The sequence below is a fragment of the Oncorhynchus gorbuscha genome, unplaced genomic scaffold, assembly GCF_021184085.1.
Source record: "Oncorhynchus gorbuscha isolate QuinsamMale2020 ecotype Even-year unplaced genomic scaffold, OgorEven_v1.0 Un_scaffold_590, whole genome shotgun sequence".
In the NCBI taxonomy this organism is placed as follows: domain Eukaryota; kingdom Metazoa; phylum Chordata; class Actinopteri; order Salmoniformes; family Salmonidae; genus Oncorhynchus; species Oncorhynchus gorbuscha.
The window spans coordinates 229,274-254,904 of NW_025745426.1; the positions used below are offsets into that span (position 1 = coordinate 229,274).

General features: G+C 49.4%; 1 protein-coding gene and 1 pseudogene across 1 annotated transcript; one reads left to right on the forward strand and one right to left on the reverse strand.

The window, feature by feature from the left end:
• Window positions 1–14,941, reverse strand: part of LOC124018919 — a 34,900-nt pseudogene extending 19,959 nt beyond the window's left edge.
• Window positions 14,942–20,237: 5,296 nt separating this feature from the next.
• On the forward strand, window positions 20,238–23,066 carry LOC124018920. The gene is made up of 4 exons (XM_046334247.1): window positions 20,238–20,862; window positions 21,051–21,237; window positions 21,330–21,540; window positions 21,649–23,066. The coding sequence occupies exons 1-4, from the start codon at window positions 20,418–20,420 to the stop codon at window positions 22,564–22,566; spliced, it is 1,761 nt and encodes a 586-aa protein (XP_046190203.1). The 5' UTR covers window positions 20,238–20,417; the 3' UTR covers window positions 22,567–23,066.
• Window positions 23,067–25,631: the final 2,565 nt, after the last annotated feature.

The following is a 25,631-nucleotide window of genomic DNA, read 5'->3' on the forward strand; positions in this document are numbered from 1 at the left end:
CCCTGACTCTGTTCTCCTGACCCTGTTCTCCTGACCCTGTTCTTCTGTCCCTGTTCTCCTAACCCTGACCCTGTTCTCCTGTCCCTGTTCTCCTGACCATGTTCTCCTAGCCCTAACCCTGTTCTCCTAATCCTAACCCTGTTCTCCTGTTCCTGTTCTCCTGACCCTATTCTCCTGACCCTGTTCTCCTGACCCTGTTCTCCTGTCCCTGTTCTCCTAACCCTGACCCTGTTCTCCTGACCCTGTTCTCCTGACCCTGTTCTCCTGACCCTGTTCTCCTAACCCTGACCCTGTTCTCCTGACCCTGACTCTGTTCTCCTGACCCTGTTCTCCTGACCCTGTTCTCCTGACCCTGACCCTGTCCTCCTGACCCTGTTCTCCTGACCCTGTTCTCCTGACCCTGACCCTGTTCTCCGGACCCTGACCCTGTTCCCCTGACCCTGTTCTCCTGACCCTGTTCTCGTGACCCTGTTCTCCTAACCCTGACCCTGTTCTCCTGACCCTGTTCTCCTGACCCTGACCCTGTTCTCCTGACCCTGTTCTCCTGACCCTGTTCTCCTGACCCTGTTCTCCTGACCCTGACCCTGTTCTCCTGACCCTGACCCTGTTCTCCTGACCCTGTCCTCCTGGTCCTGACCCTGTTCTCCTGACCCTGTTCTCCTGACCCTGACCCTGTTCTCCTGACCCTGTTCTCCTGACCCTGACCCTGTTCTCCTGACCCCGTTCTCCTGACCCTGTTCTCCTGACCCTGACCCTGTTCTCCTGACCCCGTTCTCCTGACTCTGTTCTCCTGACCCTGACCCTGTTCTCCTGACCCTGACTCTGTTCTCCTGACCCCGTTCTCCTGACCCTGTTCTCCTGACCCTGTTCTCCTGACCCTGTTCTCCTGACCCTGTTCTCCTGACCCTGACCCTGTTCTCCTGACCCCGTTCTCCTGACCCTGTTCTCCTGACCCTGTTCTCCTGACCCTGTTCTCCTGACCCTGATTCTGTTCTCCTGACTCTGTTCTCCTGACTCTGTTCTCCTGACTCTGTTCTCCTGACCCTGTTCTCCTGACCCTGACTCTGTTCTCCTGACTCTGTTCTCCTGACTCTGTTCTCCTGACTCTGTTCTCCTGACCCCGTTCTCCTGACCCTGTTCTCCTGACCCTGTTCTCCTGACCCTGTTCTCCTGACCCCCTGTTCTGACCCTGTTCCTGACCCTGTTCTCCTGACCCTGACTCTGTTCTCCTGACCCTGACCCTGTTCTCCTGACCCTGTTCTCCTGACCCTGTTCTCCTGACCCTGTTCTCCTGACCCTGACCCTGTTCTCCTGACCCTGTTCTCCTAACCCTGACCCTGTTCTCCTGACCCTGACTCTGTTCTCCTGACCCTGTTCTCCTGTCCCTGTCTCCTGTCCCTGTTCCTAACCCTGACCCTGTTCTCCTGTCCCTGTTCTCCTGACCATGTTCTCCTAGCCCTAACCCTGTTCTCCTAATCCTAACCCTGTTCTCCTGTTCCTGTTCTCCTGACCCTATTCTCCTGACCCTGTTCTCCTGTCCCTGTTCTCCTAACCCTGACCCTGTTCTCCTGACCCTGTTCTCCTGACCCTGTTCTCCTGACCCTGTTCTCCTAACCCTGACCCTGTTCTCCTGACCCTGACTCTGTTCTCCTGACCCTGTGACCCTCCTGACCCTGTTCTCCTGACCCTGACCCTGTCCTCCTGACCCTGTTCTCCTGACCCTGTTCTCCTGACCCTGACCCTGTTCTCCTGACCCTGACCCTGTTCTCCTGACCCTGTTCTCCTGACCCTGTTCTCCTAACCCTGTTCTCCTGACCCTGTTCCCTGACCCTGTTCTCCTGACCCTGTTCTCCTGACCCTGACCCTGTTCTCCTGACCCTGTTCTCCTGACCCTGTTCTCCTGACCCTGTTCTCCTGTCCCTGACCCTGTTCTCCTGACCCTGACCCTGTTCTCCTGACCCTGTCCTCCTGGTCCTGACCCTGTTCTCCTAACCCTGACCCTGTTCTCCTGACCCTGACTCTGTTCTCCTGACCCTGTTCTCCTGACCCTGTTCTCCTGACCCTGACCCTGTCCTCCTGACCCTGTTCTCCTGACCCTGTTCTCCTGACCCTAACCTTGTGCTCCCGACCCTTATCCTGTTCTCCTGACCCTTACCCTATTCTCCTGACCCGTGACCCTGTTCTCCTGACCCTAAACCTGTTCTCTTAACCCTGTTCTCTTACCTGTTCTCCTAACCCTGTTCTCCTGACCATGTTCTCCTGACCATGTTATCCTAGCCCTAACCCTGTTCTCCTGACCATGTTATCCTAGCCCTAACCCTGTTCTCTGAACCCTGTTCTCCTGACCATGTTCTCCTGACCATGTTATCCTAGCCCTAACCCTGTTCTCCTGACCATGTTATCCTAGCCCTAACCCTGTTCTCCTGACCCTGTTTTCCTACCCCTGTTCTGCTGACCCTGTTCTCCTGACCCTGTTTCCTAACCATGTTCTCCTGACCCTAACCTTGTTCTCCTGACCCTAACCCTGTTCTCCTGACCCTGTACTCCTGACCCTGTTCTCCTGACCCTAACCCTATTCTCCCGACCCTGTTTTCCTAACCCTGTTTTCCTGACCCTGTTCTCCTGACCCTGTTCTCCTGACCCTATCCCTATTCTCCTGACCCTGTTTTCCTAACCCTGTTCTCCTGACCCTAAACCTGTTCACTGACCCTAACCCTGTTCTCCTGACCATAACCCTGTTCTCCTGACCCTAAACCCTGTTCTCCTGACCCTGTTCTCCTGACCCTTACCCTGTTCTCCTGACCCTGTTCTCCTGACCCTGTTCTCCTAACCCTGACCCTGTTCTCCTGACCCCCTGTTCTCCTGACCCTGACCCTGTTCTCCTGACCCTGTTCTCCTGACCCTGTTCTCCTGACCCTGTTCTCCTGACCCTGACCCTGTTCTCCTGACCCTGACCCTGTTCTCCTGACCCTGTCCTCCTGGTCCTGACCCTGTTCTCCTAACCCTGACCCTGTTCTCCTGACCCTGACTCTGTTCTCCTGACCCTGTTCTCCTGACCCTGTTCTCCTGACCCTGACCCTGTCCTCCTGACCCTGTTCTCCTGACCCTGTTCTCCTGACCCTAACCTTGTGCTCCCGACCCTTATCCTGTTCTCCTGACCCTTACCCTATTCTCCTGACCCGTACCCTGTTCTCCTGACCCTAAACCTGTTCTCTTAACCCTGTTCTCTTACCTGTTCTCCTAACCCTGTTCTCCTGACCATGTTCTCCTGACCATGTTATCCTAGCCCTAACCCTGTTCTCCTGACCATGTTATCCTAGCCCTAACCCTGTTCTCTGAACCCTGTTCTCCTGACCATGTTCTCCTGACCATGTTATCCTAGCCCTAACCCTGTTCTCCTGACCATGTTATCCTAGCCCTAACCCTGTTCTCCTGACCCTGTTTTCCTACCCCTGTTCTGCTGACCCTGTTCTCCTGACCCTGTTTCCTAACCATGTTCTCCTGACCCTAACCTTGTTCTCCTGACCCTAACCCTGTTCTCCTGACCCTGTACTCCTGACCCTGTTCTCCTGACCCTAACCCTATTCTCCCGACCCTGTTTTCCTAACCCTGTTTTCCTGACCCTGTTCTCCTGACCCTGTTCTCCTGACCCTATCCCTATTCTCCTGACCCTGTTTTCCTAACCCTGTTCTCCTGACCCTAAACCTGTTCACTGACCCTAACCCTGTTCTCCTGACCATAACCCTGTTCTCCTGACCCTAAACCCTGTTCTCCTGACCCTGTTCTCCTGACCCTTACCCTGTTCTCCTGACCCTGTTCGCCTGACCCTGTTCTCCTGACCCTAACCCTATTCTCCTGACCCTGTTTTCCTAACCCTGTTCTCCTGACTTTGTTTTCTAACCCTGTTCTCCTGACCCTAACCCTGTTCTCATGACCCTGTGACCCTGTTCTCCTGACCCTAACCCTGTTCTCCTAACCCTGTTCTCCTGACCACAACCCTATTCTCCTGACCCTGTTTTCCTAACCTTGTTCTCCTGACCCTGTTCTCCTGACCCTGTTTTCCTAACCCTGTTCTCCTGACCCTGTTCTCCTGACCCTGTTCTCCTGACCCTAACCATGTTCTTCTGTCCTTGTTCTCCTGACCCTAACCATGTTCTCCTGTCCCTGTTCTCCTAACCCTAACCCTGTTCTCTTAACCCTGTTCTCCTAACACTAACCCTGTTCTCTTAACCCTGTTCTCTGACACTGTTCTCCTGTCCCTGTTCTCCTAATCCTAACCCTATTCTCCTGACCCTGTTTTCCTAACCCTGTTCTCCTGACCCTAAACCTGTTCACTGACCCTAACCCTGTTCTCCTGACCATAACCCTGTTCTCCTGACCCTAAACCCTGTTCTCCTGACCCTACCCTGTTCTCCTGACCCTGTTCTCCTGACCCTGTTCTCCTGACCCTAACCCTATTCTCCCGACCCTGTTTTCCTAACCCTGTTCTCCTGACTTTGTTTTCTAACCCTGTTCTCCTGACCCTAACCCTGTTCTCATGACCCTGTTCTCCTGACCCTAACCCTGTTCTCCTAACCCTGTTCTCCTGACCACAACCCTATTCTCCTGACCCTGTTTTCCTAACCTTGTTCTCCTGACCCTGTTCTCCTGACCCTGTTTTCATAACCCTGTTCTCCTGACCCTGTTCTCCTGACCCTGTTCTCCTGACCCTAACCATGTTCTCCTGTCCCTGTTCTCCTAACCCTAACCCTGTTCTCTTAACCCTGTTCTCCTAACACTAACCCTGTTCTCTTAACCCTGTTCTCTGACACTGTTCTCCTGTCCCTGTTCTCCTAATCCTAACCCTGTTCTCTTAACCCTGTTCTCCTGACCATGTTATCCTAACCCTAACCCTGTTCTTCTCACCATGTTCTCTTAACCCTAACCCTGTTCTCTGAACCCTGTTCACCTGACCATGTTCTCCTGACCATGTTATCCTAGCCCTAACCCTGTTCTCCTGACCATGTTATCCTAACCCTAACCCTGTTCTCCTGACCATGTTCTCCGAACACTAACCCTGTTCTCTGAACCCTGTTCTCCTGACCATGTTCTCCTGACCATGTTATCCTAGCCCTAAACCCTGTTCTCCTGACCATGTTCTCCTAGCCCTAACCCTGTTCTCTTAACCCTATTCTCTGGACACTGTTCTCCTGTCCCTGTTCTCCTAACCCTAACCTGTTCTCCTATCCCTGTTCTCCTGACCATGTTATCCTACCCCTAACCCTGTTCTCCTGACCATGTTCTCCTGACCATGTTATCCTAGCCCTAGCCCTGTTCTCTTAACCCTATTCTCTGGACACTGTTCTCCTGTTCCCGTTCTCCTAACCCTAACCCTGTTCTCCTGTCCCTGTTCTCCTGACCATGTTCTCCTAGCCCTAACCCTGTTCTCCTAATCCTAACCCTGTTCTCCTGTTCCTGTTCTCCTGACCCTATTCTCCTGACCCTGTTCTCCTGTCCCTGTTCTCCTAACCCTGACCCTGTTCTCCTGACCCTGTTCTCCTGACCCTGTTCTCCTAACCCTGACCCTGTTCTCCTGACCCTGACTCTGTTCTCCTGACCCTGTTCTCCTGACCCTGTTCTTCTGTCCCTGTTCTCCTAACCCTGACCCTGTTCTCCTGTCCCTGTTCTCCTGACCATGTTCTCCTAGCCCTAACCCTGTTCTCCTAATCCTAACCCTGTTCTCCTGTTCCTGTTCTCCTGACCCTATTCTCCTGACCCTGTTCTCCTGACCCTGTTCTCCTGTCCCTGTTCTCCTAACCCTGACCCTGTTCTCCTGACCCTGTTCTCCTGACCCTGTTCTCCTGACCCTGTTCTCCTAACCCTGACCCTGTTCTCCTGACCCTGACTCTGTTCTCCTGACCCTGTTCTCCTGACCCTGTTCTCCTGACCCTGACCCTGTCCTCCTGACCCTGTTCTCCTGACCCTGTTCTCCTGACCCTGACCCTGTTCTCCGGACCCTGACCCTGTTCCCCTGACCCTGTTCTCCTGACCCTGTTCTCCTGACCCTGTTCTTCTGTCCCTGTTCTCCTAACCCTGACCCTGTTCTCCTGTCCCTGTTCTCCTGACCATGTTCTCCTAGCCCTAACCCTGTTCTCCTAATCCTAACCCTGTTCTCCTGTTCCTGTTCTCCTGACCCTATTCTCCTGACCCTGTTCTCCTGACCCTGTTCTCCTGTCCCTGTTCTCCTAACCCTGACCCTGTTCTCCTGACCCTGTTCTCCTGACCCTGTTCTCCTGACCCTGTTCTCCTAACCCTGACCCTGTTCTCCTGACCCTGACTCTGTTCTCCTGACCCTGTTCTCCTGACCCTGTTCTCCTGACCCTGACCCTGTCCTCCTGACCCTGTTCTCCTGACCCTGTTCTCCTGACCCTGACCCTGTTCTCCGGACCCTGACCCTGTTCCCCTGACCCTGTTCTCCTGACCCTGTTCTCGTGACCCTGTTCTCCTAACCCTGACCCTGTTCTCCTGACCCTGTTCTCCTGACCCTGACCCTGTTCTCCTGACCCTGTTCTCCTGACCCTGTTCTCCTGACCCTGACCCTGTTCTCCTGACCCTGACCCTGTTCTCCTGACCCTGTCCTCCTGGTCCTGACCCTGTTCTCCTGACCCTGTTCTCCTGACCCTGACCCTGTTCTCCTGACCCTGTTCTCCTGACCCTGACCCTGTTCTCCTGACCCCGTTCTCCTGACCCTGTTCTCCTGACCCTGACCCTGTTCTCCTGACCCCGTTCTCCTGACTCTGTTCTCCTGACCCTGACCCTGTTCTCCTGACCCTGACTCTGTTCTCCTGACCCCGTTCTCCTGACCCTGTTCTCCTGACCCTGTTCTCCTGACCCTGTTCTCCTGACCCTGTTCTCCTGACCCCGTTCTCCTGACCCTGTTCTCCTGACCCTGTTCTCCTGACCCTGTTCTCCTGACCCTGATTCTGTTCTCCTGACTCTGTTCTCCTGACTCTGTTCTCCTGACTCTGTTCTCCTGACCCTGTTCTCCTGACCCTGACTCTGTTCTCCTGACTCTGTTCTCCTGACTCTGTTCTCCTGACTCTGTTCTCCTGACCCCGTTCTCCTGACCCTGTTCTCCTGACCCTGTTCTCCTGACCCTGTTCTCCTGACCCTGTTCTCCTGACCCCGTTCTCCTGACCCTGACTCTGTTCTCCTGACCCTGACCCTGTTCTCCTGACCCTGTTCTCCTGACCCTGTTCTCCTGACCCTGTTCTCCTGACCCTGACCCTGTTCTCCTGACCCTGTTCTCCTGACCCTGACCCTGTTCTCCTGACCCTGACTCTGTTCTCCTGACCCTGACCCTATTCTCCTGACCCTGACCCTGTTCTCCTGACCCCGTTCTCCTGACCCTGACTCTGTTCTCCTGACTCTGTTCTCCTGACTCTGTTCTCCTGACCCTGTTCTCCTGACTCTGTTCTCCTGACCCTGTTCTCCTGACCCTGTTCTCCTGACCCTGTTCTCCTGACCCTGACCCTGTTCTCCTAACCCTGTTCTCTTGACCCTGACCTTCTTCTACTAACACCTGTAGTGACCTCTAAAGAATGTCTTCTGTCATTTATTAAGTCATTTAGTTACAGATCTAGGGATCTTGACGGACTTAAACCCATGGCCATAACCAACTCCCCCCTAACCGTATGACCAACCCCCCCAACCCCATAACCAACTCCTCCAAACCCAATGACCAACCCCCCTAACCCCGCCCTAAGTTTCTTATCAGTATACATTAAGTCATAAATCATTCTTTTGGACAGGGGATAGTACTCATTTGCTACAGACACACACACACTTACCCCACTGAAGCAGGAACGAACGGATGTCTCAGCTGAGCCAAACACATGGTTCTCCTGCACTACAGCCGGCACCTACAGACACACACACACTTACCCCACTGAAGCAGGAACGAACGGATGTCTCAGCTGAGCCAAACACATGGTTCTCCTGCACTACAGCCGGCACCTACAGACACACACACACTTACCCCACTGAAGCAGGAAGGAACGGATGTCTCAGCTGAGCCAAACACATGGTTCTCCTGCACTACAGCCGGCACCTACAGACACACACACACTTACCCCACTGAAGCAGGAACGAACGGATGTCTCAGCTGAGCCAAACACATGGTTCTCCTGCACTACAGCCGGCACCTACAGACACACACACACTTACCCCACTGAAGCAGGAAGGAACGGATGTCTCAGCTGAGCCAAACACATGGTTCTCCTGCACTACAGCCGGCACCTACAGACACACACACACTTACCCCACTGAAGCAGGAACGAACGGATGTCTCAGCTGAGCCAAACACATGGTTCTCCTGCACTACAGCCGGCACCTACAGACACACACACACTTACCCCACTGAAGCAGGAACGAACGGATGTCTCAGCTGAGCCAAACACATGGTTCTCCTGCACTACAGCCGGCACCTACAGACACACACACACACTTACCCCACTGAAGCAGGAAGGAACGGATGTCTCAGCTGAGCCAAACACATGGTTCTCCTGCACTACAGCTGGCACCTACAGACACACACACACTTACCCCACTGAAGCAGGAAGGAACGGATGTCTCAGCTGAACCAAACACATGGTTCTCCTGCACTACAGCCGGCACCTACAGACACACACACACTTACCCCACTGAAGCAGGAACGAACGGATGTCTCAGCTGAGCCAAACACATGGTTCTCCTGCACTACAGCCGGCACCTACAGACACACACACACACATAGGCTAGACATCTGGTCAAATGGCTACCCAGAATATTGGCAGTACCCCCCCCCCCCCTTCTTCTTTACACCACTGCTACTCTCTGTTGTCATCTATGCATAGTCACTTTAATAACTCTACCTACATGTACATACTACCTCAACTAACCGGTGCCCCGGCACATTGACCCTGTATCGGTACCCCCCTGTATATAGTCTCCACATTGACCCTGTATCGGTACCCCCCTGTATATAGTCTCCACATTGACCCTGTACCGGTACCCCCTGTATATAGCCTCCACATTGACCCTGTATCGGTACCCCCCTGTATATAGCCTCCACATTGACCCTGTATCGGTACCCCCTGTATATAGTCTCCACATTGACCCTGTATCAGTACCCCCTGTATATAGTCTCCACATTGACCCTGTACCGGTACCCCCCTGTATATAGCCTCCACATTGACCCTGTATCGGTACCCCCTGTATATAGTCTCCACATTGACCTTGTATCGGTACCCCCTGTATATAGTCTCCACATTGACCCTGTACCGGTACCCCCATGTATATAGTCTCCACATTGACCCTGTATCGGTACCCCCTGTATATAGTCTCCACATTGACCCTGTACCGGTACCCCCTGTATATAGTCTCCACATTGACCCTGTACCGGTACCCCCTGTATATAGTCTCCACATTGACCCTGTATCGGTACCCCCTGTATATAGTCTCCACATTGACCCTGTATCGGTACCCCCTGTATATAGTCTCCACATTGACCCTGTATCGGTACCCCCTGTATATAGTCTCCACATTGACTCTGTACCGGTACCCCCTGTATATAGTCTCCACATTGACCCTGTACCGGTACCCCCTGTATATAGTCTCCACATTGACTCTGTACCGGTACCCCCTGTATATAGTCTCCACATTGACCCTGTACCGGTACCCCCTGTATATAGTCTCCACATTGACCCTGTACCGGTACCCCCTGTATATAGTCTCCACATTGACTCTGTACCGGTACCCCCTGTATATAGCCTCCACATTGACCCTGTATCGGTACCCCCCTGTATATAGCCTCCACATTGACCCTGTATCGGTACCCCCTGTATATAGTCTCCACATTGACCCTGTATCAGTACCCCCTGTATATAGTCTCCACATTGACCCTGTACCGGTACCCCCTGTATATAGCCTCCACATTGACCCTGTATCGGTACCCCCTGTATATAGTCTCCACATTGACCTTGTATCGGTACCCCCCTGTATATAGTCTCCACATTGACCCTGTACCGGTACCCCCATGTATATAGTCTCCACATTGACCCTGTATCGGTACCCCCTGTATATAGTCTCCACATTGACCCTGTACCGGTACCCCCCTGTATATAGTCTCCACATTGACCCTGTACCGGTACCCCCTGTATATAGTCTCCACATTGACCCTGTATCGGTACCCCCCTGTATATAGTCTCCACATTGACCCTGTATCGGTACCCCCTGTATATAGTCTCCACATTGACCCTGTATCGGTACCCCCTGTATATAGTCTCCACATTGACCCTGTACCGGTACCCCCATGTATATAGTCTCCACATTGACCCTGTATCGGTACCCCCTGTATATAGTCTCCACATTGACCCTGTACCGGTACCCCCCTGTATATAGTCTCCACATTGACCCTGTACCGGTACCCCCTGTATATAGTCTCCACATTGACCCTGTATCGGTACCCCCTGTATATAGTCTCCACATTGACCCTGTATCGGTACCCCCTGTATATAGTCTCCACATTGACCCTGTATCGGTACCCCCTGTATATAGTCTCCACATTGACTCTGTACCGGTACCCCCCTGTATATAGTCTCCACATTGACCCTGTACCGGTACCCCCTGTATATAGTCTCCACATTGACTCTGTACCGGTACCCCCTGTATATAGTCTCCACATTGACCCTGTACCGGTACCCCCTGTATATAGTCTCCACATTGACCCTGTACCGGTACCCCCCTGTATATAGTCTCCACATTGACCCTGTACCGGTACCCCCTGTATATAGACTCCACATTGACTCTGTACCGGTACCCCCTGTATATAGTCTCCACATTGACTCTGTATCGGTACCCCCTGTATATAGTCTCCACATTGACCCTGTACCGGTACCCCCTGTATATAGTCTCCACATTGACCCTGTACCGGTACCCCTGTATATAGTCTCCACATTGACCCTGTACCGGTACCCCTGTATATAGTCTCCACATTGACCCTGTACCGGTACCCCCCTGTATATAGTCTCCACATTGACCCTGTACCGGTACCCCCTGTATATAGACTCCACATTGACTCTGTACCGGTACCCCCCTGTATATAGTCTCCACATTGACTCTGTATCGGTACCCCCCTGTATATAGTCTCCACATTGACCCTGTACCGGTACCCCCCTGTATATAGTCTCCACATTGACCCTGTACCGGTACCCCCTGTATATAGTCTCCACATTGACTCTGTACCGGTACCCCCTGTATATAGTCTCCACATTGACCCTGTACCGGTACCCCCCTGTATATAGTCTCCACATTGACTCTGTACCGGTACCCCCTGTATATAGTCTCCACATTGACCCTGTATCGGTACCCCCTGTATATAGTCTCCACATTGACTCTGTACCGGTACCCCCCTGTATATAGTCTCCACATTGACTCTGTACCGGTACCCCCTGTATATAGTCTCCACATTGACCCTGTACCGGTACCCCCTGTATATAGTCTCCACATTGACCCTGTATCGGTACCCCCTGTATATAGTCTCCACATTGACCCTGTACCGGTACCCCCATGTATATAGTCTCCACATTGACCCTGTATCGGTACCCCCTGTATATAGTCTCCACATTGACCCTGTACCGGTACCCCCTGTATATAGTCTCCACATTGACCCTGTACCGGTACCCCCTGTATATAGTCTCCACATTGACCCTGTATCGGTACCCCCTGTATATAGTCTCCACATTGACCCTGTATCGGTACCCCCTGTATATAGTCTCCACATTGACCCTGTATCGGTACCCCCTGTATATAGTCTCCACATTGACTCTGTACCGGTACCCCCTGTATATAGTCTCCACATTGACCCTGTACCGGTACCCCCTGTATATAGTCTCCACATTGACTCTGTACCGGTACCCCCTGTATATAGTCTCCACATTGACCCTGTACCGGTACCCCCTGTATATAGTCTCCACATTGACCCTGTACCGGTACCCCCCTGTATATAGTCTCCACATTGACCCTGTACCGGTACCCCCTGTATATAGACTCCACATTGACTCTGTACCGGTACCCCCTGTATATAGTCTCCACATTGACTCTGTATCGGTACCCCCTGTATATAGTCTCCACATTGACCCTGTACCGGTACCCCCTGTATATAGTCTCCACATTGACCCTGTACCGGTACCCCCTGTATATAGTCTCCACATTGACCCTGTACCGGTACCCCCTGTATATAGTCTCCACATTGACCCTGTACCGGTACCCCCCTGTATATAGTCTCCACATTGACCCTGTACCGGTACCCCCTGTATATAGACTCCACATTGACTCTGTACCGGTACCCCCCTGTATATAGTCTCCACATTGACTCTGTATCGGTACCCCCCTGTATATAGTCTCCACATTGACCCTGTACCGGTACCCCCCTGTATATAGTCTCCACATTGACCCTGTACCGGTACCCCCCTGTATATAGTCTCCACATTGACTCTGTACCGGTACCCCCCTGTATATAGTCTCCACATTGACCCTGTACCGGTACCCCCTGTATATAGTCTCCACATTGACCCTGTACCGGTACCCCCTGTATATAGTCTCCACATTGACCCTGTACCGGTACCCCCTGTATATAGTCTCCACATTGACCCTGTACCGGTACCCCCTGTATATAGTCTCCACATTGACCCTGTACCGGTACCCCCTGTATATAGTCTCCACATTGACCCTGTATCGGTACCCCCTGTATATAGTCTCCACATTGACCCTGTATCGGTACCCCCCTGTATATAGTCTCCACATTGACTCTGTACCGGTACCCCCTGTATATAGTCTCCACATTGACCCTGTATCGGTACCCCCTGTATATAGTCTCCACATTGACCCTGTACCGGTACCCCCTGTATATAGTCTCCACATTGACCCTGTACCGGTACCCCCTGTATATAGTCTCCACATTGACCCTGTACCGGTACCCCCTGTATATAGTCTCCACATTGACTCTGTACCGGTACCCCCTGTATATAGTCTCCACATTGACCCTGTACCGGTACCCCCTGTATATAGTCTCCACATTGACCCTGTACCGGTACCCCCTGTATATAGTCTCCACATTGACCCTGTACCGGTACCCCCTGTATATAGTCTCCACATTGACCCTGTACCGGTACCCCCTGTATATAGTCTCCACATTGACCCTGTACCGGTACCCCCTGTATATAGTCTCCACATTGACCCTGTATCGGTACCCCCTGTATATAGTCTCCACATTGACCCTGTATCGGTACCCCCCTGTATATAGTCTCCACATTGACTCTGTACCGGTACCCCCCTGTATATAGTCTCCACATTGACCCTGTATCGGTACCCCCTGTATATAGTCTTGCTATTGTTATTTTACTGCTGCTCTTTAATTACTCATTCTTATCTGTATTTTTTGGAATCTGCATTGTTGGTAAGGAGCTCGTAAGTAAAGCATTTCTCTGTAAGGTCTGTTGTATTCGTCGCATGTGACGAGTAAAATTTGATTTGATAATCATGTGAGGTAGTACTCAGTGTGTGTGTGTGTGTGTGTGTGAGTGTGTCTAACCTGGCTGAGGTCTTGCAGGACAACTCTGAGACCACTCCTGCTCACCGTGCCGCTCTCTCTCCCACTGCACCTCTCTGCCAGACGAACCAGAGCTGCAACATCACAGGGAATGAACACAGAGTGTATATCATGTGTGTGTGTGTGTGTGTGTGTGTGTGTGTGTGTGTGTGTGTGTGTGTGTTACTTACCTTTATGTTTGGCTGAGAGTGTGTCTGCTGAGAGAGAGATGAGAGCGGCTTCAACTGACCTGCGACAGACAGCGCCAGTCTGTCCCCTGGGAAAGACATACACCCTTTAGTTTACAGACGAAGTGTGTGTTTGAACAGTAGTGTGTGTTTGAACAGTTGTGTGTCCTCACCGGTCAAACAGTCTGTACAGCAGTCTGCAAGTCTGTTCTGGCGCCTCTGCCGACACCTGCCCAGGTACTTCCTGTGACACGCTTTGGAACATCCTGTTTATGCACTGTCTCACTTCCTGTTCACTAAGCCCCGCCCCAGTGTCCCGGGCTCCGCCCAGAGAGCACAGGGCTGGGATGAGCTCCCGCAGTGTCACAACATGCACTGTAACACACATTCAGAGCATTACAAACATACACTGTAACAGATTACACACACCTAAAAAGCATTTCATTTAAACACACACACAACACACACACACACACACACACACACACACACACACACACACACACACACACACACACACACACACACACACACACACACACACACACACACACACACACACACACACACACACACACTTACTATGGCAAAGTTTCTGTAAGGAGGGGAGCTTCATTGCAGTGCGGTACACACACACCACACGCACGCGCACGCACACACACACACACACACACACACACACACACACACACACACACACACACACACACACACACACACACACACACACACACACACACACACACACACACACACACACACACACACACACACACACACACACACACACACACTTACTATGGCAGAGTTTCTGTAAGGAGCGGAGCTTCATTGCAGTGCGATACACAGCAGGACGCACTTCATTCAACCCCTCTGAAAAGAAGACACACAAAATGAGGTTTGGAACACAAGTAACACACAGAATAATGAGGAAGAACACATAATATAGAAATAGAACACTAGAACATTAGAACATAGAGCATGGACCACAGAACTAGAACATATATGTAGATATCGTAATACATGACTAGGGCACAATGCACAACAAGAGATTAAACAGAATAGAATAGAGCCCTTTACTGAACGTGACCCTCTGAGCTCTAGCATAGAATTGACTCACCAATGCTATCCATATCCATGAGGGTATCACACTTGTGCCTGAGTAAAGAGTGATGAAGGTCATTTACGCACACATAACATTACAAGGTCTTATCTCTAAAAGAAAATCTAAAATACAGACTGACACATGATTGGACAAATAAAGTGTCAGATTAGAATATCTGGGACTAGATTTGTTGTTAGCCAACCGAATGAATTGATCGGAGAGGAAAGAAGGCGTGAGAGACATGTATGCAGGAGGTCGTAGGAGGAATCATGGAACAAGAACAGGAATATTAGGACAGGGACACAGACACTTGGATTTCTGAGGAGGAATTGAGGTGGAAAGAGAGGAAGAAGATGTTGAAGAGAATGAGGAAAGCAGAGGTTGGATTTGAATGAGTTCTGGAGGGGAAATGGAAGTGAATGAGGGCGAGTTAAGTGAGGTGGAAGGTGTGGTGAAAAGCTTGGAACCTGAGCTTGGCATCGTTGGTCATGGTAAAGAAAGAGCTGGTTAAGTAATAATAATAATATGCCGTTTAGCTGACGCTTTTATCCAAAGCGACTTACAGTCATGTGTGCATACATTCTATGTATGGGTGGTCCCGGGAATCGAACCCACTACCCTGGCGTTACAAGCGCCATGCTCTACCAACTGAGCTACAGAAGTATCACGTAGGAGTGAGAAAGTGGACCTTTGTCTTTTGGCGGATCCATTTGTGGTTTCAGGGCGAGTGAGAAAGGAGTTGGGTGCAGTTGAATCCGTGAAGTACACATTAAGTAATAGGTCATAAATCATTCTTTTGGACAGGGGATAGTACTCATTTGCTACTGATGATCACACACACATTTACCTCACTGAAGCGGGAATGCAATTTGGGCCAAGGCCTGTTTCTTGCTTTGCTCTTAGGAACAGGGCACCCTTGAAAGGAGGGATTTCTGGCTTAGTGTTAAGTGTGGAGGTGGAGCAATTGAAGTTGAAGTTTCCTGGTGTTTGTGATGCGAACCGTTTGGTGTGACGCAGGCCTGGTGGGGAGCCTGGTGAAACAGAGGAGTCACTGTCAGTCCTTCTGAGTTGAATCAGTGTCTTTACCCGACAAAGTCATGTTAGGATACATCATTAATCCTGTTAGAGCTTTTGTGCCAAATCCACTGCAGTGTTTCAAATCAAATCAAATCAAATGTTATTTGTCACATACACATGGTTAGCAGATGTTAATGCGAGTGTAGCGAAATGCTTGTGCTTCTAGTTCCGACAATGCAGTGATAACCAACAAGTAATCTAACTAACAATTCCAAAACTACTGTCTTATACACAGTGTAAGGGGATAAGGAACATGTACATAAGGATATATGAATGAGTGATGGTACAGAGCAGCATACAGTAGATGGTATCGAGTACAGTATATACATATGAGATGAGTGTGTAGACAAAGTAAACAAAGTGGCATAGTTAAAGTGGCTAGTGATACATGTGTTACATAAGGATGCAGTCGATGATGTAGAGTACAGTATATACATATGCATATGAGATGAATAATGTAGGGTAAGTAACATTATATAAGGTATCATTGTTTAAAGTGGCTAGTGATATATTTACATCATTTCCCATCAATTCCCATTATTAAAATGGCTGGAGTTGGGTCAGTGTCAATGACAGTGTGTTGGCAGCAGCCACTCAGTGTTAGTGGTGGCTGTTTAACAGTCTGATGGCCTTGAGATAGAAGCTGTTTTTCAGTCTCTCGGTCCCAGCTTTGATGCACCTGTACTGACCTCGCCTTCTGGATGATAGCGGGGTGAACAGGCAGTGGTTCGGGTGGTTGATGTCCTTGATGATCTTTATGGCCTTCCTGTAACAACGGGTGGTGTAGGTGTCCTGGAGGGCAGGTAGTTTGCCCCCGGTGATGCGTTGTGCAGTCCTCACTACCCTCTGGAGAGCCTTACGGTTGAGGGCGGAGCAGTTGCCGTACCAGGCGGTGATACACCCCGCCAGGATGCTCTCGATTGTGCATCTGTAGAAGTTTGTGAGTGCTTTTGGTGACAAGCCGAATTTCTTCAGCCTCCTGAGGTTGAATAGGCGCTGCTGCGCCTTCTTCACGACGCTGTCAGTGTGAGTGGACCAATTCAGTTTGTCTGTGATGTGTATGCCGAGGAACTTAACTAGCTACCCTCTCCACTACTGTTCCATCGATGTGGATAAGGGGGTGTTCCCTCTGCTGTTTCCTGAAGTCCACAATCATCTCCTTAGTTTTGTTGACGTTGAGTGTGAGGTTATTTTCCTGACACCACACTCCGAGGGCCCTCACCTCCTCCCTGTAGGCCGTCTCGTCGTTGTTGGTAATCAAGCCTACCACTGTTGTGTCGTCCGCAAACTTGATGATTGAGTTGGAGGCGTGCGTGGCCACGCAGTCGTGGGTGAACAGGGAGTACAGGAGAGGGCTCAGAACGCACCCTTGTGGGGCCCCGTGTTGAGGATCAGCGGGGAGGAGATGTTGTTGCCTACCCTCACCACCTGGGGGCGGCCCGTCAGGAAGTCCAGTACCCAGTTGCACAGGGCGGGGTCGAGACCCAGGGTCTCGAGCTTGATGACGAGCTTGGAGGGTACTATGGTGTTGAATGCCGAGCTGTAGTCGATGAACAGCATTCTCACATAGGTATTCCTCTTGTCCAGGTGGGTTAGGGCAGTGTGCAGTGTGGTTGAGATTGCATCGTCTGTGGACCTATTTGGGCGGTAAGCAAATTGGAGTGGGTCTAGGGTGTCAGGTAGGGTGGAGGTGATATGGTCCTTGACTAGTCTCTCAAAGCACTTCATGATGACGGAAGTGAGTGCTACGGGGCGGTAGTCGTTTAGCTCAGTTACCTTAGCTTTCTTGGGAACAGGAACAATGGTGGCCCTCTTGAAGCATGTGGGAACAGCAGACTGGTATAGGGATTGATTGAATATGTCCGTAAACACACCGGCCAGCTGGTCTGCGCATGCTCTGAGGGCGCGGCTGGGGATGCCGTCTGGGCCTGCAGCCTTGCGAGGGTTAACACGTTTAAATGTCTTACTCACCTCGGCTGTAGTGAAGGAGAGACCGCATGTTTCCGTTGCAGGCCGTGTCAGTGGCACTGTATTGTCCTCAAAGCGGGCAAAAAAGTTATTTAGTCTGCCTGGGAGCAAGACATCCTGGTCCGTGACTGGGCTGGATTTCATCTTGTAGTCCGTGATTGACGCAGGTGCCACGCTTGTGGTCATGTCACAGCAGAGTGTAGGAGGGAGATTCCAATATGTAGGTAGTGTGGGGAGGGCATGGGACAGAGGACTGTGAAGTTTTGGTGGATAAATTTGTGTGTCAATTGTAGGGGTGCCCATGTTCCTGGGGATCGGAAGTGTCCGGTGCGAAAGAGGCAGGTTGAGGTGGCCAGAGTCAGAGTAGTGCAGAAGGTATCATATGCTGAGGCAATGAAGAAAGTAGAGGGAGATGGGTCAAGGGTGAGGGATCCTGAGAGGATCCCAGTGAGTAGTAGATTTGTGCCAGCATCGAGGGATAGGCCAACGAGTGATTCATGCTTCAGTAAGGTTGGCTCACAGAAAATAGGTGTTGCGGTGGCAGCTGCAGAGAATTATTTGGGTATATGAGATTTGACTTCAGAAGAGTTACAGGGCGTGTTGAGTGATGGTGTCCAGTCCTCCCAGGCAGTAGGCATGGTGCAGGAGCAGGTAGGGTCAAAGTAGTGGAATAGGGTAGTGGGATTTTAATGAGTGTAGGTGGTTGCTGCCGAGAAGTACCTGAGTGTTCGAGATTTTACTGCAGAAGGGTTATAAAGATGTTTTGAGATTTTACTGCAGAAGGGTTATAAGATGTTTTGAGATTTTATGTGTATGACATATTGGTATATAGGCGAAGGGATGGTTGGTGGTGATTTTTAGAAAAATGTTCCCCCTTTTTATTTTTGTACCACAAATGTAACGTGATATAACTATATAACTACCGCACAGTAGGTGGCGGCATTCATATACACAAATGTACATTTACAAACAGAAAACCACATTTTCGTACCCTACAAAAAGAAATTGAACTGTATTTTAAGACGGTTAAATGCTCTACTAACAAAAAAGCTGTTAGAATTGTAAGTATATGCATGTCCCTTAATAAGGTCCTTGTGTAATTGTAATGTGATATTGTACCCCCTAGCTCGATTGTCTATTGTTTGTAATCTATGTATGCTTGTGTTCCCTCATGTGCTTTATGTATTGATTTGATATTAATAAAATAAAATGTAAAAAAGGTGGCGGCATGCACCAAATAAAATGTGCGAACGACATGATACCAAAGAAGAAGAAGACGATCTGCACCCGCCCACAGTCAGGGAAATGTTGAAGCTGCTAGTAACACTAAAGAGTAACCTTATTTTTCTTTGTTCAGTGAGAGCGCGGGAAAAAGCAGAAGACAAGAAGCGGTACATAACTATTTCCTTACGGTTAAACCTTAACTCCTACCCTAACCAACTATAATAACCCTACCTGAACCATTTTCAACTTGGGGTAGGGACGTCCCAAGGATTCCTGATAGCACGATCAATTTCCTTACCGTTATTTACCAGGACTTTTAGCTAGCTAGCATTACTTATTAGACATCGTGAAACTGTTTGGTTTTAAAATAATGGCTATGTGGTGCAGGATAATGCTTTAGAAAAAATGACTCCTCTGGTCCAGGTAAAATGGTTAAAGTGTCTCTCCGCTCCTGCGCGGTTCCAGGTCGTATATTTTGAATTGTACCCCAATTCGTTTTTCTGCCAAATCGGCGACACCCCTCCTCAACTATAAGGTTGAGGAATGTGTCCGGATCTGTAGCTAAAACTTTAAAATTAATATGTAGTTATGGATGCACGGACTGACATCAGTATGAAAGTTGTATGACATCAATATTATATTTAATTGACATCAATATGGTAGTTATATGACATCAATATCATAGTTTGAAACATATTTTGAAGCTATAGATAGATTGTTTACAAACATTTCAGCAAAAACATCTTATAGTTTGGGTTAAAAGTGACATAACTAATAATATACAAAATATCATGACTTACTTTGTTGAAAAAAAAACGTTGGAACGAACCAGTATTATCAGCTTGTTAAAGAGACCATCCTTCTGCTAGTTTTGTGCGGGTCAATACTCTTGACTTTGCTCTTGTGCACCGGCTGTCTGTTGTGGCTCAAATAACCGTGTATTAATTATAGATTGGGGAAGGCATACCCGACGACTTCAGCTACCTCTGTTAATTACAACGCCTTGTATGTCAAGGTGGCTTTCCAGTGAGCGATATTACTTTTGACCTTTTGATACCTTAAAGAGGCAAGACAAGAGATCAAAAGTTGCACGCCGTTGTGTCCTGCTGAACACAGCCTTAACTTGAGTCCCCAGGAGGAAAGCAACTTAGGCCAACAACAGCCAACCACCCCAGAGAGGAATGGGCCAACAACAGCCAACCACCCCAGAGAGGAATGGGCCAACAACAGCCAACCACCTCAGAGAGGAATGGGCCAACAACAGCCAACCACCCCAGAGAGGAATGGGCCAACAACAGCCAACCACCCCAGAGAGGAATGGGCCAACAACAGCCAACCACCCCAGAGAGGAATGGCGAAGGAGTTTCTACTGGAGAATAAGCTGCTCCTAACAGAGATTCTGTCAGCGGAATCCGACAATATTCTCCAGTACGTCCATTCAAAGAAACTAGTGGAGCAGCGTGAATACAACAACCTCTCCCACCTGCAATCCAGTCAGCCTCCAGAGACTACAGTCATCAAGCTACTGGACATGCTGAGAGAGAGAGGAGAGAAGTACTGCCATGGTTTTGTGGCCCTCCTGCATAAGCAAGAGATCATCGCAAACTTCCCCAGACTCAAAGAGCTGGACTGGACCACCTTCAAAGACTCTAGTGCCCCTGACCCACCCCCAGTCCCACCAAGCATCAGAGCAGGTACAGCCCTGCCCATCTAATCTAGTCTAGAATGTTGCTGACTGTTGTGAAGCTTATTGTGCCAACATGGTGCCTATTAAAATTCCTAATCCCCCAACGGAGTATCCCTGACTCTGAATATCTAGGTTATGCATGTCTATAGCTTAGATGTATTTCCTTTCCAATGCTGCATGTTGTCCCTCCAATAGGCTCCATAATGGGCAATTTGCAGGAAGTAATCAAGGCCTGCGGTTACATCCACAATGTCTCAGCAGTGAAGAGAGGGAAGAAGACAGGATATTTCAATGCCGTTTTACAGCAAGAAGATGAGAGCAGGAATCTGATGGTTTTTCAGCCGCAGCTGCGAGACCGCTTTGCCACAGCAGAGAGTCGTAGGTAAGTAGGGTATGAAGGGCTCTGCAAAGGCTTTGAGTGCTCTGTGATTAGGAATATCTGTTATTCATCTGTTATAATGCATGTTTTTGCAGAACTCCAGTGAAGTTGGTGAATGTGGTGCTCCAGCCATCCATAAGCAGAAACAACAAGATGCAGATCATGTTTACATACACATCCACATTTTCCATCCTCAAAGATTTACCCTTCAAATTCAACAGCGACCTTGACGGGAGGGTCAAGGATGTGGCGCTAGCTGACCTTCAAGAGGACAAAGAAAACACAGGAAATGCTGTAAAACAGAAGGTAGCTATAATAATAATTCACTATCAATGAAGTACTGTATGTTTAAACCTTGTCTAGTTCAGTGCCCTGTAATGTATTTCTCCTTTTGGTGTTTTTCATGCATTGTAGGTGAACGTTACAGTGGAGGTGATTCAGAAACTGAAAGAGGGCCATTGTAAAACGAGATTGAACATAAGCATGCCCATGGTGGAATACCTAGTCGGTCATATTGTAGATGATTCAACAACACTCACAAACCTGACCGTGTGGGGTCGTGAAAACACGGTCGAAGAGGGGAAATGGTACCGGGTCACCAATGTTTCTGTTGCTAAGTATGGGGGTAAAACCGTGCTGAACACAACACCAGAATCTACTCTGGTCAACGTGGCCAGTGGTAGGAAATGCGATCTGCCACACAACATGGTACAGCCTGAGAAGTTTGAGGGGAACATCATTGGATACTGGTTGTCCCAAGAGTACACTTGCCCAGAAGCGCACCACCTGGAGAGGGTGGACACCACTGAAAAGATGGTGACTTGTAAGCATTGCTCAATGTCGTACATACTATCCCTGATGGGAAGGATAACTAGAGGGAAGCTCTCCATACAATCTGATGATCTGGTCAGCCGGGTGTTCACTGTAGAGGACCATGTCATCAGAAATGTTCTGCGAGGAAGGTGGGAGGGGAGAGAGGCTCTGAAGGACATTGAGGACGCCCTGGTCAAACTGCCACCAGTGACAGTTACTGTTCTCAATGGTCATGTGTCAACCGTTACAACTCAGAGTCAGGATGTCACCACACAGGGTTACAACTCAGAGTCAGGATGTCACCACACAGGGTTACAACTCAGAGTCAGGATGTCACCACACAGGGTTACAACTCAGAGTCAGGATGTCACCACACAGGGTTACAACTCAGAGTCAGGATGTCACCACACAGGGTTACAACTCAGAGTCAGGATGTCACCACACAGGGTTACAACTCAGAGTCAGGATGTCACCACACAGGATGAGAAGAGGAACATTACTGCGCAACAGCGCGTTTAGTCTGGACTGATGGTTTTATTTTGATCTAACCTTGATCTAACTCGGCAAGTCAGTTAAGAACAAATTCTTATTTACAATGACGGCCTACCAGAAGGCAAAAGGCCTCCTGGGGGACAGGGGATTAAAATAAAGACATAGGGGTGTGGGTCCTTTAGTCATTTTGATATCACCTGGGCCACTGCTTCAATATGTCTTAGATGAAAAACGGCAAGCTGAAAATGTAAATAGATTGATCATTTAAAAATGTAACTTTTAAAACGTTTGATTTGATTATGTGTCAGTATGTCTGTGGTACTTTTATATGTCCAGGTAAAAGCTCATTTTGTATTTCATTTTGACATTTGTTTAATACAAGCTCTGTTAAGCGAATAAAATGGAGATTGAAAAACTGTGTCAATGAAAATAGCACTTGTAAAAACACAGGGAAATGAAAGCCAAACAGACTTAGGTGAAGTGAACACACGGCTGTGCAGTGTAGATATCTAACCATCCATTTCCTTTATGTAGAAATAAACTAACTAGTACAACTGAGAAAAAAACGTTTTAATCAATTTTAGAATAAGGCTGTAACATAACAAAATGTTGAAAAGAATCAAGGGGTCTGAATACTTTCTGAATGTACTGTATGAAAAACTACTCTAAGTAGTACGACTGTACCATACTCTCAATACCTATGTAGTCAAAAGCAGTAGTCTGTTCACAACAAAATATGTTCTAAAATCTCTCACTGCTTTTCTCCCTGGTGTGGAGCATTGATCAGTACCCCTGTCATCCTCAGGCCCATGGCTTGCTGGCTGTCTCCTGTACTGGGTCTGGGTACCCTGGGTCTCCTCTTCCACTGGGGCCTGGCTCTCCACAGGGTGATGACAGCTCTGGTCTGAGCAGCAGCAGCAGTCATGTCCCTGTCTGACCTGTTTACACCCACAAACAGACTCGGCTGGGCCCTTCCCGTTCCTCCATAGACCCCACCCAGCCTGTTAGTTGAGGTAGCATTGTTTTGAGCCAAACTCTTGGTCGAGGAGCTTGACTTTGTGCATCCCAACCTCACTCTAGACACGTCTGTCCTTAGATGCTGGGAGGAAAGGGTCTTGTTGAGAATGACTGATTTGACTGGACTTCCATCTTTCTCTGTCCTGCTTTTTCCACCCTCCATGCTCTCAATGTTCACTGTATTGATGCGTAGACCTTGTAAGCCGACGACCATAGTGTCCTGAGGGAGAGGTACTAGGGCATCAGCTGAGCCCTCGGAGCTGAACATACTCAGGGAGGGAACCACTCTGGCTGCTCTGTCCAGCAGAGCTACTCCTGGGACAAACAGCTCCAGTCTGTGCTGCTCTGAGAGCTTTGGATGGTCAAGGGAGGAGGCCAGCTTGGGTGTTCCCTTCCCCCCACTGCTGCTCCATGTTAGGGGGTTGTAGATGGCGTATCCGTCCAGAGGACAGGAGTTGGACCTCCGAAGCAACGGGTCGACACAGTCTGTGTGGAACTGTAGTAGGGGACAAAGATTGATCAAATTCATTTACTGCTCTCGCCGTCCATATCAGGACACAGTACATCCATTCAGAACGTACTCAAACTAGTCCAGATTTTAAAAGTGTTAGAGTTAAAGACAGGGCATCACCCACTTTAGACTTACTCTGTTTACCTTGTGGTGGCAGAGTAGGAGAGGCAGTTTTTAAAATTATTTTTATTTTACCCCGTTTTTTTCCCACCCCAATTTCATGGTATCCAATTGGTAGTTACAGTCTTGTCCCATCGCTGTAACTCCCGTACGAACTCGGGAGAGGCAAAGGTCGAGAGTCGTGCGTCCTCCAAAACACAACCCAACCAAGCCGCACTGCTTCTTGACACAATGCCCACTTAACCCGGAAGCCAGCCGCACCAATGTGTCAGAGGAAACACCTGGCGACTGTCAGCGTGCACTGCGCCCGGCCCACCACAGGAGTCGCTAGTGCGAGATGGGACAAGGACAACCTTGCCGGCCAAACCCTCCCCTAACCCGGACGACCCTGGGCCAATTGTGCGCCGCCCCATGGGTCTCCCGGTCGCGGCCGGCTGCGACAGCCTGGACTCAAACCCAGAATCTCTAGTGGCACAGCTATTTTTACATGTTTTATTATTTCACCTTTATTTAACCAGGTAGGCTAGTGGAGAACACCTTTATTTAACCAGGTAGGCTAGTGGAGAACACCTTTATTTAACCAGGTAGGCTAGTGGAGAACACCTTTATTTAACCAGGTAGGCTAGTGGAGAACACCTTTATTTAACCAGGTAGGCTAGTGGAGAACACCTTTATTTAACCAGGTAGGCTAGTGGAGAACACCTTTATTTAACCAGGTAGGCTAGTGGAGAACACCTTTATTTAACCAGGTAGGCTAGTGGAGAACACCTTTATTTAACCAGGCAGGCTAGTGGAGAACACCTTTATTTAACCAGGTAGGCTAGTGGAGAACACCTTTATTTAACCAGGTAGGCTAGTGGAGAACACCTTTATTTAACCAGGTAGGCTAGTGGAGAACACCTTTATTTAACCAGGCAGGCTAGTGGAGAACACCTTTATTTAACCAGGTAGGCTAGTGGAGAACACCTTTATTTAACCAGGTAGGCTAGTGGAGAACACCTTTATTTAACCAGGTAGGCTAGTGGAGAACACCTTTATTTAACCAGGTAGGCTAGTGGAGAACACCTTTATTTAACCAGGTAGGCTAGTGGAGAACACCTTTATTTAACCAGGTAGGCTAGTGGAGAACACCTTTATTTAACCAGGTAGGCTAGTGGAGAACACCTTTATTTAACCAGGTAGGCTAGTGGAGAACACCTTTATTTAACCAGGTAGGCTAGTGGAGAACACCTTTATTTAACCAGGTAGGCTAGTGGAGAACAAGTTGACATTTACAACTGTGACCTGGCCAAGATAAAGCAAAGCAGTGCGACACAAACAACAACACCGAGTTACACATGGAATAAACAAACATGCAGTCAATAATACAATAGATAAGGTCTATATACAGTGTGTGCAGATGAAGTAGGATAAGGGAGGTAAGGCAATAAAAATGAGGCAGTTG